This window comes from Phascolarctos cinereus, unplaced genomic scaffold, assembly GCF_003287225.1.
Source record: "Phascolarctos cinereus isolate Bilbo 61053 unplaced genomic scaffold, phaCin_HiC Scaffold_4;HRSCAF=312, whole genome shotgun sequence".
Lineage (NCBI taxonomy): Eukaryota > Metazoa > Chordata > Mammalia > Diprotodontia > Phascolarctidae > Phascolarctos > Phascolarctos cinereus.
The window spans coordinates 372761449-372781060 of record NW_027555847.1 but is presented as its reverse complement, the minus strand read 5'-3'; the positions used below and the strand labels follow the sequence as shown (position 1 = coordinate 372781060).

General features: G+C 40.6%; 1 protein-coding gene across 1 annotated transcript in view; it reads right to left on the bottom strand.

Moving 5' to 3' along the window:
• Positions 1-16627, bottom strand: part of MYO5B (myosin VB) — a 536371-nt gene extending 519744 nt beyond the window's left edge. The window contains exon 1 of the mRNA XM_020972319.2: positions 16116-16627. Within this exon, the coding sequence (XP_020827978.1) occupies positions 16116-16142 (27 nt within the window). The 5' untranslated portion in view covers positions 16143-16627. The remainder of the gene's footprint in view (positions 1-16115) is intronic.
• Positions 16628-19612: the final 2985 nt, after the last annotated feature.

Below are 19612 nucleotides of genomic sequence, written 5' to 3'. Positions count from 1 at the left end.
GACATTCTTTCTATCCAGCCTATGTATATTTTCCCTTCTTCCCCTCTTTCAAAGTTTCCTTTCTCTCTTTTCTCTTTCTTAGGTGTTTTAGCTTTTTATCTTTGACCTCTTTTCCTTGTCCACAATTTAGGCCTACTGGTTTGTCAGGATTGATGAAGAGAGGATTCTTATTCAAGTACAGACTGAAGTGGTCATGCGGTCATTTTCAACTCTTAGATTCTAGGGTCCCCTTTTAGGGACCCCCAACTCTTGTCCTGCTCTCATATTTATACGAGTGATCTTGGTGTCTATCAGTTCTAATCCTATTCAGTTCTAACTATAAGAATATGCCACTCCTGCTAGTGCACGCTGTACTGTTTTCAGATAGATTTCACATCTCTCATTGGATTCTTACCATAACTGCAAGGGAGGGAAAGAATTATTTATCCTCATATTACAGATAGGTAAAAATGACTTGTCCAAGGTCATACCATCAAGGACAGAAGGGAAGCCAGAACCCAGGTATTCTTGCCAATGGGGGTAAAAGTGTATAAGTCATGGTCTGGCCATGCGGCTGGTATTTATTCCGCTAAAAGACAACTTATGTGTCTATCTCTTGTCCATCTCTATTGCCCTCTTCTTCCCTCCCCCTATTCATTTGGTCTCATATTTTCCCCTCTCTCTGCCCACAAATTAAATTGAAGTATATGTGATATGCATTTGCTGAGGTTTTATTGTCCATGGTTCTTAATCATAGAATCACATTAAATTAAAGAATTCAAAGATGCAAAATTTTATTAAGCCTCAACTATGGGCCAGGCACAGTGGTAGGGGCTGGACAAACAAAGACAAAAACGAAATCAAACAAGTGACATACAAACTATATTCAAAATGCTTTGGGGGGTGGACAGTGCAGGGCTGGACACACATTTATTAAGTGCTTACTAAGAGCTTTACAAGGACGAGAACAAATGAATGTGTTGGAGGAAAGATCAAGAAAAGCTTCATTCTGAGGAGAGAGAGAGAGAGAGAGAGAGAGAGAGAGAGATTCTAATTTAAATTGCTTTTTGTTTAGCTCCTTGATCTATTTCTCTTCGTTATTACCCTCAGGATGAAAAAGGTTCCCCAGATCTTGCAGCCCAACACTAGATTGTAAGGTTTTGGGGAGAGAAATACGTTGCAAAACTTAAATTGTTATATAAATGTGTCTTTTTTTTTGTTCTTGTTTTGTGTTTTGTTTTATTTTTCTTTCCCATTTATTCTAATTTTTTCCAATTAAATATACTGAGTTCCTAACTATACTTCTCCCTCTAGGAGATCCTTCTTCAGTTCTAAAAGTCTATCCCAATATGTGGTCATCTATCTTCTGCTTGACAGTGATGAGGAAAATGTCCATTGTTAGATAGCTTCTAATGTTGGAAATTTCTACATATTTAGTTACAATCCATTTGCCTATAACCCAGTTCTAGTGCTGCAATCTAGAGCAACAGTAGATAAGTTAATAGCCCTCCAGAATGAAGACAGCCATCCCATCTATTCTAAGCCCCTCATTTTCAGGTTAAGCATCCTCACTGCCTTCAATAGTTCCCAATAATTCATGGTTTTCTGTACTGCTCTAAAAAAGGGACAGAAGTTGTTTATTATTTAAACCAACAGTATGGTTGAATAGGATAGGCCTAGAATTGAACAGGGCAAAGAGAGAGGAGGGCTGGATTACATTCATGAAAATCTATTGTCGTTGTTGTTCTGTTATTTTCAGTCATATCTGCCTCTTTGTGACCCACGGTGTTTTCTTAGTAAAGCTACTGGAGTGGTTTGCTATTTTGTTCTCCAGCTCATTTTACAAATAAAAAAACTGAGACAGACAAAGTTAAGTGACTTGCCCAGTTTGTAAGTGTTTGAGGCCAGATTCGAACTCAGGAAGATGAGTCTTCCTGACTCCAGGCTGGGTACTCTATCCGCTGCACCACCGCTGCCAAAACGAGAGCTCCTTTAATGGCCTCAAACTTCTCCCAGAAACAGCAGCAACAAAAACCCCATATTTCTAATGCCAATATTCATTCTACTGGCATCGTTATATGACTTCAAGTCATCAGATGCTAGTTTCCCAAGAATAAAAAACTGCTGTTGGGGCAGCTAGATGGCACAGTGGATAGAGCTCTGACCTCAGAGTCGGGAGGACCGGAGTTCAAATCTGGCCTCAGACACTTAAAACTTACTAGCTGTGTGACCCTGGGCAAGTCACTTAACCCCAATTTTGTCACCAAAAAGAAAAAAAAAATTATTGTCCCTCAAGGAACAATGGAAAAACACATGATGAGTGTAAGCAGGTTGTAGCACATAATAAATTAAAAACCTTCAAGAATTGGAAAAAAGGTTGAAATTAAGGAGATCTATGATTAAAAAAAAAAGAAGAGTTAGTCATGAGGGAAGATAAGGAATAACCAACAGACTCCATTTGATCCACTGGCAGCCTCTTGCTAAAAAGAGAAATGGAAAAAAGACCTTAGTACACTGGATGGGCCCTCTTTGACAAATCCTTGGGAGAAAATGGGCAAGTGGAGCACAGAATAGGTAGACATGGATGGCTACAACCTGTATTGTTGAAAGGAATGTTCACACCAATGAAATCAAAGAGGCAGCTGAGTATCTGATTATAATTATGTTTGAAGTAATTATATCTAAGTCTGTTAGACCCTTAAAAACAGCATTTAACAGAACATGGGGGGTTTAAATTTTGCCCTTATTTTTTCAGTATTTTTTAAGGTAAGTCATCAAGATAGCATGATAAGGGAAGAACATATTTAGAAATGAAAATTATATAAAATTGAAATGAATAAGATATGAAAATTATTTTAAAAAATTAAGGGAGTGGGGTGGTTACAACTAAAGCAGGCCTGAAAATCCTCCGTGTGACATCGTTGTTGAAAACAAAGTCAATAGGAAATAATACCAAGACAGAATGGCCTAAACCAGGCTAATCTTTGCCTAACAGGAACATCAAGCCAGCTTATGAAATACTTACCTCTAAGCTTAGACTAAGGATGGGGGTGGGGAAGAAAGCCATATGGATCATTTAACTTTTTTTTTTTAGGCATTTGAGGCTAAGTGACTTGCCCAGGGTCACACAGCTAGTAAGTGTCAAGTCTTTGGTCTGAGGCCGGATTTGAACTCAGGTCTTCTGACTTCAGGGCCAGTGTTCTATCCACTGCACCACCTCGCTGCCCCCATCATTTAACTTTTGAAAAGCTTTGTGTAAAGCAAAACTATTTAAAATAATATTTCATATACACTTTAGAAATTTGCTATTTAAAGGAACTCTGCAATAAATTCTTAGAACAAAGAATGCTGTTCTAAAGTGAATGGTAATCATAATAGTTCATCTGTTTTGTAGTTTCTGGGGGGGTTTTTTTGGTTGGTTTTTTGGGGGGTGTTTTGGTTTTCGGTGTTTTGCTTTTTGGTGAGGCAATCAGGGTTAAGTAACTTGCCCAGGGTCACACAGCTGGTAAGTTTCAAACGTCTGAGGTCACATTTGAACTCAAGTCCTCCTGACTCCAAGGCCAGAGCTCTATCCACTGTGTCACCTAGCTGCCCCGGTTCTGGTTTTTATATATTAAGTTTCTCACTCTCATTTTTGTCCATTTAAAATGCTGATGATATTGATAGAGTCATTGTGATACTCATTAGCCAGAAAATTAACAAGATTTATCTGACTATTATAGTGGTTCCTAGGATAGAATGCCATCTTACCATGCTAAATATCCTAGACAGTCACCAATCAAAAGTGTAGTGACCCCCTCAAAACAATCAATAAACATTTATTAAGCACTACTATGTGCCAGGCACTGAACTAAGCACCTGATGTGGGCTTTGGTGTCTGTGGAAAAAAAACCCTCAAGGTTACAGAACATGAGCCTTTTTAGAGAGTGTGGATCCTAAGGAGTCTCTGTTACACAAACTGGAAGCCCTGACTTAAAACACTCACTACTGAATATCACTGACGACCACTAAAATTATCAGAAAGACAGCCACGTGTCAAATCTGAAGCAGAGTCAGAACTAGCTCCCTCATATGCTACAAGAAATCAAAAAACAAACCTGGGAAGCTGAGGGTTCCTTCTGCACATGTCCAAACATCAACCACCCTTTATAACTGTATAGTTAATGAATTAACCATTTCTTGGGGGGTCAATCTAAGAACCAAAAACTAGCCAGCAGGAAAACCTTGAGACATAGAGGTTGGCAGAAAAGCACCGCCAGTCAGCTCTCTAGGCAAAAACTAATAGCAACAACAGTTTTCAAATATCTATTTGATCTTTACATCCCTTTGAAGTAGGTGGTGTTATTATCCTCACTTTACAGATGAGGAAACTAAGGCAAATAAAAATTAAGGGGCTTACCCAGGGTCACATACAGCTAGTAAATGTCTGAGGCCAAATTTGAAGGCAGATCATCTTGACTCCAGGCACAGCGCCCCATCCACTCTACCACTTAGCATTTTATAAACCTAAAAGTGCTACATAAATATTAATATCATATCAGCCATAAGGCAAGATTTTCTCTTCATTTTGTGTTAACTAGTATACCCTTAGTAGATACAAGCAAGTAGGAAGAAGTTATGGTCCAAGTAGCTCACTGGTTACTAAGTAGCTATATAAATCATAGCTTCGAATTGACTGTTTCAAAACTTTTTGAATGATTCTTTATTGCCACACACAATAATCGTAATTGTGTAAAGGTGGTTTTAGTTTCCTAAATTGGTTTGTGTAGTAGTAAGAAATATGATTTGGAGCAATATCCTTGATGTCTTTCTCTAAGCCAGAATTCTCCAACTGGCTTAGTTTTGGGCAACCCCTAATAAGACAGTGTGAAGCAACCAGAGTCTGACATGCAAGGCTTTATTTCAAGCTGCATGGGAGATTTCCCAGGAATATTAACAGCATTTTCAACTAAAGTAAGATCACTAGAGGTCAAGGAATAGGAGTCAGGGAAGAGAGTAGAGAAAGCAAGGGAGACAAGGTGAAGGAGCTAAGAGAATACTTTCAGAAGGGACAGACAAAAAGAGACGGACAAGCAATGTCTTAAAAGTTTCTAATTGATCATTTTAAATGGTGATTGTCAAAGACCAGAGCTGAGCAGCAAGGATTGGGACTTTTAAGAGAGTAATCAGATTTAGGAAACTGAATACTGGAAGGAAGGGAAGAAGTGAAGGACGGAAAGAAAGAAGGGAAGAAAGGAAGGAGGGAAGGAGGGTGAAAAGAAGAAAGGGAGGGAAGGAGGAAATAAGCATTTATTAAGCCCCCACTATATTCCGGGAACTGTGCTAAGTATTTTACAATATTATCTCATATGATCCTCACAACAACCCTGGAAAGTAGTTGTTATTATTATCCTCATTTTATAGTTAAGGAAACTGATGCAAATAGAAATAAGTGACTTGCCCAAGGACACACGAAGAGTGTCTGAGGTCAAATTTGAATTCAGGTCTTCTTGACTCCAGGCCCAGCAAGATCCACTACACCACAGTTAAATCCAAATAGAGTCATAATACATAGGTAGGTTCCTCAAGTTAAGTTAAAATAGTAAGGGTAGAAAGGGTTAGATTATGTGCTTCTAAAGGTTTCTTAGATTCGCCTCTCTTTACAATGGAGCTAACTGTATCACCTGTGGTCAGATTGGGAGGCAGAGAGAAATGAAGATCAGATAGTCTTTACTAGCTGCCTGTACTTGGCAGCCAGATTCTGAAAGCAGAAAACAGGGGTCAAAACCAGAATCCTCACAACTAGAAGCCAGCCCAAGTCTATAGCAAATGCCAAGTTAGAGGAATATAAGGGAGAATCTTATGGAATTATACGGGTAGGATAATAAGCGGTCTAAGCAACATCATTTTAATCAGTATTCAGTATCCTAAGGTAACTACTTTGAAGATGACAACATACATCTGGATGCAAGTTTAGGTACATTAAAAAAAAAAGGTATATTAGTTTCCAGTAACACCTTCTTGTTGTTCAGTAGTTTCAGTCATGTTGGACTCTTCCTGACCTCTTTTGGGATTTTCTTGGCAAAGATACTGGAATGATTTGCCATTTCCTTCTCCAGCTCACTTTACAGATGAGGAACTGAGGCAAACAAGGTGACTTTCCCAGGGTCACACAGTTAGTAAGTGTCTAAGGCCAGAGTTGAACTCTGAAAGATGGGTCTTCTTGACCCCAGGGCTGGCACTCTATCCATTTTGCCCCCTAGCTGCTCCAGTATCACTTTATATGTATCATCTTTACCTACCTATATACACCCAGGTATGGACACCAAAATGATAGTTGAAACCATAATACACATATAGGGCAGAACTTAGTTTCTGTGGGAATTGAATGTTTTATTTGTCATACAGATAAACATAAGAGAGGTTAAAAAAAATAGGGAAGCTGGGAAGAAGCAATTTATCCCAGTCAAGCGCTAAGACCTCCTAACGTTTATTTTTTTAATAAACCCTTAGGTTGCAGAAAGAGGAAGTCAGAAGAAAAGGTCTGAACACGTGATTCTTCCCTCCCTCCATTTAGATATGAGTCATGACACTGAACTGAAGAGAGTTAGAGAGTGAGCATTATATGAAAACTACTTACAGGTCCTCAAAGACTAGCCTCAGGGGGAGACTTTGCGAGCTCTCCCAGGCATCAGTTCAGGTTAAGTTTTGTGAGGGTCACTACCAGGTTCAATAGCCTAGTGATAAGCGCTTTCATAACAGTTCTAAAGAATAAAGGGATTATACTATGCTTCAGTGAGGCAGGTAGGTGGAACAATAGACGGAATGAAAAGCCTGGAGTCAGGAAGTCTCCTCTTCTAGAGTTCAAATCTAGTCTCAGACACTTCATTAGCTGTGTGACCTTGGGCAACTCACTTAACCCTGTTTGCTTCAGCTTCCCCACCTGTAAAATGAACTGGAGAAGGAAATGGCAAACCACTCCAGTATCCTTACAAAGAAAAACCCAAATGGGTTCAAGACTGAACAATAAACATGCTTAGGGAAAGACTCACAATGGCAAAACCACAGCTCCCTGAGTACTGAAGAATAAGTGGATAAGGGAAAATATATGGCAATAGTATTGCTAATACAAACATTCTGCAGAGAGCAAAGGTGGAAGGCATTCCAGTTAAGTCAAAAATCACATGTATGAGAAACAGTAAATATTCAAGAAGAATTGAGACATTCATAGTAGTTTTTACAGCTATGAATTATAAACCAATGTTACTTTGCTGTGTTCCAAAGTCACACCTAGTGCTCAGCCTTCAGACACAGCTATAAAAAAGAAAAACAACATTTAATTATCTCCTAACAGGGGACTCTATTTTCCACATATTCAAACAAATGCCAGAGGAAACAGATGGACTTTCCACTGGGCACCTTAAACCAAAAATTTTGCCAGATCAACTAGAAGAAAATGTTACTGGAGATAGTGCCACACCTCAAAGCCCTCAAACATTCAGATCTGAAGACCACTAACTAGCAAGAAGGGATTCAGACAAAACAACCTTGCAGATAAACCCAGTGGATTCATGTCTAATCTAAACAAAAAAAAAGAGATAGTAATAACACCGATAAATCAAAATGGCCGATAATCTTCCAAATACCTATATTTACCTTGGTAAGCCATATGGGTTTTCTCTAATTATAACCTAAGAATAATATAATTTAAACTAATCTGCATTGCCCAGGACAACTTTTGGACAGTAGAAGTAATGCCAGACAACAGAAAGCTGTACCAGGATTTCAAATCCATAAACTGGATAACTGAGAGATAATTATATAACTTAGCAGCTTATATTCACTTTTTTATTATGCACAAATATTTCTACATAACCAGGGTAAGCCATTTAAGGTCTCACTGTCCCTAGCCAATTCTCTAAAAATTAAGTCACCATTCCCACACCAGAAGTTCTCTATAGCAGCTAAATTACAAACTCAAATTATGTATGTGCATATCCATGAGACAGCATGGTATTGGGGGATAGACAGCCAGCCTCAGAACTAGGAATACTTGGATGCAAGTCCCACTTCTGACACATACAGTGTGACTTTAGGCAAGTCATTCAACTTCTCATTGAGTGAGCTCCGCAACTCTCTTAGTCTGTTAGTTGAAGAGAAGGCACTGACCTGCATTGTGAGACCTATATGAATGAAATCACTGGTCTAATCCCTATTGCCTTCCCAGTTATTTATTACCCTACACACACTACACTGACTATAAAGTAAATGAAAATAGAAAAAACAAAAAAACAGTTTTTTCCATGTTTTATTTAAGTCTACTTAGAAGTGTTTTTCTCAAGCTGCTCTTGAGGACAGTGGGACCAAAACATTCAGGGCTTTAGAGATGAAAGATTCCACCATTTGGATTACATGCAGAACGCAGCCTGGGCTTTATCATTCTGTTTAAGATTCTGTGCAAGAGTGCTTTGAGTTTTTATAATGGCAAAAGCTTCCTCAGAAAATCATTAAATATCTTTTTATGACATGCCTGATCACTCAGTCCACTGAAAGCCTCAGCAAACAAGAGAAGAGTCTGCTGGTGTCCACGACCCACTGTTAGTATCTTTCAAAGAAGGGTAATAACAATTTACGAGCCTGTGAATAAATTTTAAGAGGGGCGTTATAATCCATTGACTTGTGGCTCAGAAGTGTAAGCTTCATTATTCTCATTAGGGACAGCCCACAGAGTCAAATAAAAGGTGTTTTTAACAATATCAAACTGGACCAAGACAAGGGCAACTCAGAGAGATGAATTTAAACTTAAAGAAAACATAAAGTACTTTTCTAGGAAGAGAGAGACTGCATCATTCACAGCATTTAACTTAATCCTCAGGGTTTCCACCTAGAGGCCATTTCTAATTTGCTGTCCACCCAACAAAAACGATGCAGTCTTAGTTGGGCATGCATTTTCTGTTACTTTTCTTGCAGTACTGCTAGGCTATATGAAGACCCAGGAGAAGTAACTGAGAGGGAAGGGAGGAGTTTTAACTCCATCTTCTTATTTCCAGGTCATCACATTTCTAACTCTAAATGACCAAATATGATCATTTTATGAGAATGTCAAGTCACATATCCTACTAAGAAGGTCAAATATATGAAGCTGGACAATTATCCCCCAGATGATTGATTAGATTACATTTTTCATAATACACTGAAAAACTGATCTTAAAAATAATTTCTCAGGGTTTTTGAAAAGAAGCACTTTCCTCTACAAAAGGCACCATATTTTCCAGAGCTCATGTTTGCTGAGCTTTGCAAAAACAGCCCTGGGTCCTGAATGCTTTTTTAGTAGTACTGCTAACACAATCCTTTTCCCAAAATGTGGAATACTGAAGGCCCTGTTTTTCCTGTTCCTATGTTCATTCAATAATACTTAACACATCTGACTCCTGGACTTCTTCCCCAACTCATTCAATAGTCTCAAACATGATGGCAAACAGGTTTGAGCAGATGAACCCCACAGTAAAAGCTTGCATGGTCAGTCCACTTTGCCCTCTGCTTCAAAACATAGTTTCCAGGAATATATAATGTTGTAAAACCACAAACGGCCTCTAGTTTCAAATTCAAAAAGTATCTTACATGATACTTATAATGACAAATACATTATTATATATCTCTAGAGAGCTATGCAGCTTGCATGTAACTACGCAAAGCAGAAGAATGAACAAATCTACAGAGGGCAATAAACATGAAAGCCTTCTAAATGTTAGAAATTCCACTTGGAATTATCCCTTAGAAGTTACTGGCCTTCTTCCTATATTACAAGTGGAATGTTATCATCTCTGTCATAAAAAATATGAAACATGATAATATGCTCAGATTGCAATTTGACCTTGAGCTGCTAAACAGCCTTTTAAAGGTCAGATCTCCTGCAGCTAATGAAATAAGATATTAGTAGCACATTAACAAAAGGAAAATGTGGAAAGGGTCTTTAAGGAAACTAGTTGCTGAAATAATGGTTCCTAGAAGGGATAATATGAGGGACTGTTGATATTTTACTCATTTCTATCCAGACCTCAGGCTTCAAATCTGTCTTCATTCAACCACCAAGAATTTATTTAGCATCCACTATACATTCCTTCATTTATTCATCAAGCTTTTATTAAGCTCTACTGTGTGGAAGGGCCCTGTGCTAAGCACAAAGGGAAACGCAATATTTGTATCAAATGTTTTTCTTGCCCTCATGGAGCCTAGTCTAGTTGGAGGATAACACACACACACACACACACACACACACACACACACACACACACACACACACACACACACACACACACCATCCCACCCCACCCCCTCTGGTGATAAGCGCTCTGGAAAAAAATTGTGAATCAAAATGCTAAGCAAGTTCTGAAGAAGACATTCATTACCAAGCGGTAAGGGAATAGCATTTGATCTTTAAAGAGTGGCATAAAGAAAACTTTGGGGGGGGTAGCTAGATGGTGCAGTGGATAAAGCTCAAGAGGAGTCAAGAGGACCTGAGTTCAAATCTGACACTTGACACTTAACTACCTGTGTGACCCTGGGCAAGTCACTTAACCCCCAAATGCCTCACACCAAAAAAAAAAAAAGAAGACTTTCGGCAAAGGTATCCTATCCCTGTATAGCAAAGAGCTATATTCAGCCTTCAAGCAAGTTTGCATAATTTATATTTTCAAGTCAGGGTATTTTCTGCGATCACCATAATCAAAATGGTGTTTACTATGCATCCACATGAACGACGTTCAGTGCTAGGTCCCGTACAAATCAAATTAATCTAATGCTATTTCAGTAGGTGAGCTTGAAGCAAACAACTGACATTTGCTACATTCTTTTCACTTCCAGAAACTGAACCCAGCAGTTTCCCAACCTGTCTTGCATGAGACTGACTCACCTTGACCTCACCCTGAAAGTATCTAGCAGTTTATATTCCTCCTCCCGGCTCTGAAACACTTCTCTACTAAGAAAGCAATTTCTTCCAAGTTAAGAAATCAAGCTATTGGTCATCTTCATTTTTGAGGAGATGAATCCATGAATTGCACAGAGGCAATGACTGAAGTAATGACTGAAATGACAGTAGTGATGACTGAAAACTACTTCAAAAAGCAAAGCGATTAGAGGTGGCAGATGTGCCTGTTGTTTAAAATAAATAATATAAAGAACAAAAAGAAATGAGAGAATAAAGGACAGGAAACCAGAGAGAAATAAAAGGTGGGAGAGATAAGAACAGGGAGAAGGAAAAAGGGCTGGCCCATGCAGGTAATATTCCACGTACAAGATCAAACAGGAATCTTAATTCTAAGTATTTGCTTTTTGATAAGGGATGCTTAAGCCTTCCAAATAAAAATTTTAAATGCCTCTCATACCAATCAAGAACGTTTTCCTAGTATGTTCTGAAGAAACTGGCATTATCAGTAAGGGGTTTCTTAACATCTCCATTAGGAAGACTGTTTCAATCTTCTAATAAATCTAACTGCCTTTGCAATTCTTTTTACATCTATTAGATAATTGTTTCCATCATGCATAATACATTAAAGTTTGCATCAAGATCCCATGTTCACCACATTAGAGAATTCCATATTGTAAGCTAAAAATAAAAGTGAACATTGGCTATTTTAACAAATCACTGAAATGAGTGACAACTGACATTTATATGTGACACTAAAGTATCCAAAGCAGTTTTCTAACAGCTCTCAGAGACAAGTATTACAAGTGCTCCTTACTTATCACCCCCTTTTTGCAGATAAAGAAACTGAGGCACAGGAAAGTTATGACTCACCCAAGGTCACACAATTGAGTCGGAATTTGAACACACACACTTTCCTGACTCCAAATAAAGAGTTCTCTCTACCAGCACCCCACTGCCCCTCAACAAACCACTTCCACAGAAAACTATACAAAATGAATCTGAATGAGAGCATTAGATAAGATTATTTTGCACATTATATAACTCACGGAGATAGAGAAAATCCAACTAGGCAAGGGAAGATGGTAAGATAAAGATTAACCACACAGAGTTATATGTTATAAAAAGTACAGGTACTTAACTCACCAAAGTGAATACTAATTTTTCTAGAGGCTGTGAATATAATATCCAAAATCAGCAATTAGGATTCTAAGCACAACAAATTTCAAAGCCAGAGCCACCAGTGTTTACATAAAATGGTGTTATTACCAAAAGCTGATGCAAAACTACTTAAAAAATAAATAAGTAGGGGCAGCTAGGTGGCCTAGTCGATAGAGCACCAGCCCTGGAGTCAGGAGGACCTAAGTTCAAATCAGGCCTCAGACACTTGACACTTAATAGCTGTGTGACCCTGTGCAAATCACTTTACCCCATTGCCTAGCCCCCCTCAAAAAAAAAAGGAGTAAAAAATAAATAAGTGGAGCTGTGTGGGCAAGTCATTTAACTCCGATTGCCTTACCAAAAAGCAAATAAATAAGTGGGACAATATTAACAGAACATTTGTAACGAGAGGGTGGAGTCTCTCTATTAAATCTAATCATCACAAACTCCCAAACCAATAAAAATACTTTTTAATGTCTTGGGCATGTTTTTCTTTTGTTTTGTTTTTTTAAACTTTTTCCTGATGATCACGGTTTTACTGGATCCTTTAAAACTCAAGAAAAAGTATACCAGAATCTTACTGATTCAGACTACATAATACCTCAGACAGTACATTAAATTGTTATTGAAAATAAAATTTAAAATAATTTCTTCCTCTATACACTTTCAAGATCTTATGTCTGAATGAAGACCTCCATCCAAAATCCAGACTTTTCAAGTCAAAGTCTCAAGTAATTAAAGGATTCTTTCAACCAGCCTGCAGCTTGTAGAAAAACCAATTTATTACTTTATTATAAAGGATTTTAAAGTTTATAATAGAATAGACCTATAATTGATCAAGACACATTTATTAAGTGCCTCCTATAGGCCAGGTGCTGTTTTAGATACCCAGGACACAAATAAAAAAATGAACTAATGGGGCATTTATTAATTGATTACTAGACTCAAAACACTGTGCTAATAGCTGGGGGTGATACAAAAGTCATATAGTGCCTGATCTCAAAGAGCCCACATTCTAGGGGGGGAGACAACACATATATAATTTCACAAAAATGAAATTGTCCCTGGCCTAATGGACTAGTGTTTGGCCTAGCCAGGAAATATACCATGCACACATATATAGATACATACAAAATATATATTAAAAAGGACACAAGAATATCGGGGGAGAGGAAGTAGTCATTACCAACTAGAGGATCAGGAAAGACTTATGTGGATTTAATCTGATCTTTGAAGGAAAGAACTCAAAAATCAGAGAGGGGGGAAGGGGAGAGAGAGAGGAGGAGGTGAAGGATACACAATGTAGACAGCATAGGGGAGGTGGAATGCCTTGTATGAGGTAAGAAGGGCAATTTGGTTGGATGGATGTGTGGGGTAAAGGGAAATAAAGTGTAATAAAGCTTGAAGATAGGTTTCGATCAAGTTGTACAGGCAGTGGGTGACAGAAGTTTCAGTTGAATGATTTGGTCAGAAGCCAGATCAACAAAGGGCTAGGTGAGAGGAAAAGAAACAGAAGGCAAGCAGTGTAGACAGATTTTTCTAGGAGTCTAGCTGAGAAAAGGCAGGAGGATAACTTCAGAGAATAGAATGTCTACCGAGGTTTTTTATTTATTTTTTTAAAGATGAGAATGTGGGATGTTTCTACAAGTGAGTATAGGAATCAGTAGATAAGGAGGGATCATATTGAGACTTCTGGGCTTTATACAGATGGTAGTGAATTATCTACCTACATCACATAATAGTATAGTTCATTCTGCTGCTACAAATTGTATCTTAGTTTTGGGTATTTACTGCACTTAGATTAGATTTTTCATAAGGGAGGCTTAAGCCTTTACTTACACTTACTGCACTAAGCTTAGAGACTACATTTCTTTAAGAAAAAAAAACCCCTACACTATAATTCAGTCTCTGATGTCACACAGGCCTTCCAATATTATTCCCAGTGCAAGACGTTTCATTGCATCAGCAAAAGAATTGGACTCTCCTGCTTTGAATGCCATTTAGCTCCACCCCGTGTAAAGGTAAACCTGGCAGTCAGTGGCTTTTTCAAACCTGGGAGTACGGCCAGAGATATAACTAGCTGGCTTCCACAGTCGCCAAGAGGTAGCTTGGTCCTTCTCTCTAACACAGCTGGTGCCCCAGGCGACCCTCGAGTGTTCTTCCAGGGCAAAGGCAGGAGGCTCTAGCCACGCCCCATCTGCCCAACCGCTAAAACTGGAAATAATCCTTATTCATTCTAGCCCTTTTTCTCCTTCTCAGGGAGGAGAGAATGTAAAAGTCTTTCTTCTACCTACCCACGTGGGAGCCAGTTTCGTCGCAAAAAAAGAGAAAGCTTATTGGATGGGTATGTCTCCTTTGCCACACTAGCAGTGAGGCTCCATTTATTTTTCCCTTTCCCTTAACGATTTAACTTTTTAAAAAAATATTGAGATTATGAAGATGACAAAGACTAGGAGAAGTTTCTCTTCCTCCCATTCCCAGCCCATTTCTCTGCGGCTGATTTATAAACTGTACAAGTGTCAGTACCCAAGTCTTAGGGACACAGACACACACACAAATACATACATACATACACACACAGACATACACACACACATACACACCTCTCTCCAAATCGTGATGAGGTTGCGGAAATAAGGGACGGTCAACATTTTCAACTATGAAAGAAAACGAACAGGGAAGAGAAAAGGCTAGGACTTTAGATGGGTTTAAAAAAAAATCAAAGTAACTCAATTGAAAGGGCACCAGTGTCTGGGTTTGGACGCCGGAGCAAAGTTGGACCGGGTAAGCTTAGGCAGTTGAAGCCCCTCAGTGAGTCCTAGATGAAGAGGTTGTTAGCAGGTCCCTAGCTTTGACAACAGCAACTGCAATGAAACTGTGGGTGGTTCAACTCCGGGCATGCACCTGTTTGGATCTTTCCCATCCTGGGTTCTAACCTGTAGGACTGGGCGAAACGATAGGCTGGAACCTTTGATCCTTCTTGTACATCCCCATTTACTGAGCTCAGTATTTCCTCAAAACCTTCCCCAAAAACAATACAACCAACCGCACACTTCTGAAAGAAAATTATAATTTTTAAAAAAAGCCTCTTTCCTCTCCCGCCTCTCCCACGCCCCGACCAATTTTTTAAATGGAACTTTTTTTCCCTCATAGCCTTATAATACCCGGTCCCAGTTTTTTTCCCCATCTCCCCGTTTTCCTCTTTCTGCCAAGTTCCCCCTTTGTCACTTTCCTACAACTCCCTTACCCCTCCCAAATTCCTGAAGATTAGTTTTATGAGAAAAGATATTTCTCTGATCGCAGAGAAGACCCGGTCGGATCGGCCCTGGGCTGGAGAGGGAATCCCAAGCTGCAGTGCACCAGGGGTGGGTCTTGATAGGGGGAGGGGGCGGGAAACTGGTAAGCCCGAAACCCGGGAGAGTGACAGCCCATGACGGAAGGAGTTTCTTCTTAGTAAGAAAACAAAACCGAGGAAGACTGCTCTAGCTACTGAGGTTAGGAGAGGTCCAGTGAATGGATGGAAAATTGTGAAGCAGAGTCCAGGGAGTTAGAGTGAAAGGGAGGCTGCCAGAGACTGAGTGAGGCCTGAGAGGGAAGTGGAAATATAGGAAAAGACTAGTGATGGACTAGGAAAGAATCAGAAAGCTCAGCACCGACTGGGCCGAGTTGGGAAGGTGAGAGAAGTCAGGAAACCAATAGACGCGAGCAGAGAGGAACTTCGGAGCTAGCTAGCAAAAGCTGGCAGTACTGGGAGGAGCTGGAGGGACGGGACAGGTGTGGCGCTTCCCAGACAAACTTTCTCCCCAGCCGCGAAGTTAGGGGCAGTGGAGTTGAGACGGAGAGAGGCAGTTTCTTCCATGCTCACCACCTCACCCCCCGAGGCAGGTGTGAGAGGGAGGAGAAGAAACCGTCCTTGACTGCATACATCTCTCCAGCCCCGAGACTCCGTAACGCGTTCCAGATGTGCACTTTCACCCTCTTCCCAAGCTCCAGGCTCCTTTTTCCTATTTTCCTTCCCCTGCACACACATTCCCTTCAGGACAGCCGAGATACCTGGGGCGGCCACACTCACCTGGCTGTAGAGCTCGCAGACCGACATGACCCCGCCGGTGCAGCAGACAAGCCAGGAGGCGCGCCTGGAAGCTCAGCCCTAGCACCAGTGAACCGGCCCCTCTCTCCAGGTCAATCCCCGAATCCGGTGCTGCTCGCTGCCCCTGGTGGCTCTCATACCAGCCGCTGTCCGTGTGGCGCCATCTTCCTGCGCTTGCAAAGAGTTTTTCCTTCTTTTTTTTTTTAATCGCCCCTACTTTCCCCTCCCTGTTCACTCGAGGCTCTGCTTCCTGGCTCCTCTCTCCTCCAGAGCGACCTTTACTTGGGCGGCAGCCCGGCTGGAGTTAGGACTAAGGCTGGGAGGAGCAGCGGCAGCAGCGGAGGAGGAGGGAGAGGAGGAGAGAGAGAAAGAGGAGGAGGCAGCTAAGCTCCGCCGCTCCCCGCTCAGGTATGGGGAGGAGGTGCTGACAGGAGAGCGTCAGAGCCGAGCTCTCCCGTGCGTCCCCGGCGTCTTCCGCGCGCTGCAGGTGCCCAGGGCTCGGGCTAGGGGCGGGACGGCTCCTCCCACCCCGTGGTGGGTCTGAGAATGCAGTGGCCACCACCCGGGGATCCTCTGCTCCGCACTGTGTGAGTCCCGCGGGGCGCGTGAGAGTGGAAGGCACGCGTGGAACTAATCCCGGACCGCCCCCTGCTGGTCCTGGGGGCAAACACCGGCCAGACCTGGGTAAAGACAGGTGCATCATATATGTAAACAGAGACACATACACACACACAAGCTTGGCAACCCTGCTAGCCTTGGGTATCGCTTGCGGAGCTAAGTATATGAAAGAGAGAAGAAAGAAATTCAGAGAGTAAATGAAGAAAAGAAAGGGGCAGGGGGGAAGTAGCAACAAGTCTCCTAGAACACTTGGTGACTCTAAGGCTATAACTTGCCGGTCTCGTTCGAGGAATAGTAAGGAGTCCAGTGTCACTGGATTGGGAATAAGTGGAGGGGAGTAAGGTAAGAGGACCAGAAAAGTAAGGGGACTTTAAAAACAAACCTACTATTCGGAAATAGTGGATTTTAGTTTCGTAACAGTTATACACTGATTTGGACACCTAGGATCCAATCATCTCCACTAAAATCAGAGTAACTCTGTACAGTAAAATACTGATGTCACTGGTAAGCCTGTAACAAATGCTGGGGAGACCTGTCTACCAATGCCAGTATGATGGCAGAGATGATAGATAGATAAATAGAGATATGTTATGCAATAAGGTCTTTCCATTTCTACAAAGCAGAACCCCAGCCACTCCAAATGAATAATTTATGCAGAAAAATATTCAGATGTTCTTCCTTATCTATACATTTTTCCCTGTTCCCACCCCTCCTGGCTCCCACTGTGTTGACTTCCACCACATTTGCTTCTCCAATGCCAATGGCTTGTGGCTGCTTTTAACAACTTCACCCCTTCTACCCCAAACCAAATGTGTTAGGGAGCACTAAATTTGAGTGCAGAGAACCTAGGTTTGAAACTCTAATTTTATATTTTCTACCTGTATACCTTGGACAAGTCAGTTCCTCTCAGCATTTCCTCATCTACAAAATAAGAGGATTGGAGTAGTTGGTGTCTAAGGTTCATTTCTGCTCAGACTGCTCTGATACTGAGTAGAATGTGCTCCTAAATTAGACACAAAATTGTAAAAAGTTAGATGGGTGGCAGCTGGGATGGGGGGAGGAGAAAGGGAAGAAATAAGGAAGGGAAAGAGGGATGAGAGGAGCACAGGTTGAGTTCTCAGCTCAGAGTTGAGTATAGTCACCATGATGTGAACACTACAATCTTCCCTGAATCCAGCAGGAAGCTCACAGGGCAACCTCCTATGGAAGGACTTGTCTGCTTTCTTCACTTCACAGCAAAGCTTAAATCTGAAATGACATACACTTCTGATCACTGACTATAATAAGGTAACAGATCAATGAGCATTTATTTAGTATCTACTATGTGTTAGACACTTCTAAGCACTGAAAATTCAAAAAGAAGGCAAAAACAGTTCCTGCTTTCAAGGCATTCAGTCTAACAGGGGAGACAGTATGTAAATAACTATATGCAAGCAAGATATAGATAGGATAAAGAGGATATAATCCCAGGGGAAAAGTACTAGCACTAAGAGGGACAGGGAAAGACTTCTTGCTGAAAGTAGGATTTTAGTTGAGACTGGAAGGAAGGCAGAGAAACTAGGAGAGAGATGAGTAGGGAGAGAATGCCAAGGCATGGAGAACAGCCAGTGAAAATACATGGAGTTGGGAGATGGGGAGTCTCGTGGGAGGAACAGTAAGGAGACCAGTATCACTGGATTGGGAATATGTGATGGGAATAAGGTAAGAAGATTGAAAAAAGCAAGAGGGATTTAAAAATCAGTTTTTTATATTTAATCATTGTAATCATCTAGGCCTGAGGTGATGACTGCCTACAGCAGAGTGGGGGTGTCATAAGGGAAAAGGGGAAGGTAAAAGATGTCATGAAAGTAGAATTGATAGGATTTGGAAACTAACTGGATATAGAGGGAAAAGGGGGAAGAGAGAGAATGAAGAATCAAGCATTGAACCTGGAGTGTGAGTGACTGGGGAAAGAGTGTTGCCCTCTAAGGAATAGGAAGTTAGGAAGAGGGGAAGGTTTAGGGAGAAAGATAGTGAACTTAGTTTTGGATATGTTGAATTGGATGTATCTATGGAACATCCAGTTCAAAATATCTAATAGACAGCTAAAGATTCAAGACTGGTGGTTAGGAGAGAGATTGGAGCTGGATAAATAGATCTGAGAATCGTTACAGCATAGAAGAAAATGGTCATATTGATCACTTTCTTTGTCAAATTGGAATAGTAGCTAGAGAATCCCATTTGATCAGCATTTATTGAGTGTCCATTGGCTACACCGAATCAGACTAGATGCCTTACTCTACTCTCCAGTTAAACTTGACCATTTGAAATTCTTTGAAAATACCTCCCACTTTCTTGCTAACCCACTACTGTGCTTTTTCTCCACCATTCTCTATTCCTGAAGTGCCCTCCTGCCAGCACAATTGATTCAGTTCAGTTTTAAAAACATTTATTCAAAGTTTGTAATGTTGGAGGATAGGAGGTGGAGGGAAAAAAATACCTGCCCTCAAGGAGCTTACACTATAATAAGGGGGATGCAACATATTTACAAATAAATAATAGAAAAGGTAGAATGCAATAGAAGCAAGGAAGAGATCCACAGACAAAGTACTCTTAGAAGATTTGAGGAAAGATCACGTTCAGCTGGGGAAAGGTGGCAAGGCTTCACAGAAGAGTTGGTAGCAGGTCTCGGTCTTTTTTATCATTATATTTTTTTTTAGTTTTGGTTTTCAACATTCACTTCCATAGGATTTTGAGTTCCAAATTTTCTCCCCATCTCCCCCCTCCCCCCACCCCCACCCCCACCCCAAGATGGTATGCAATTTGTTATAGGCTCTACATATACATTCATATTAAATCTATTTTTTTCTTTTTCTTTTTTT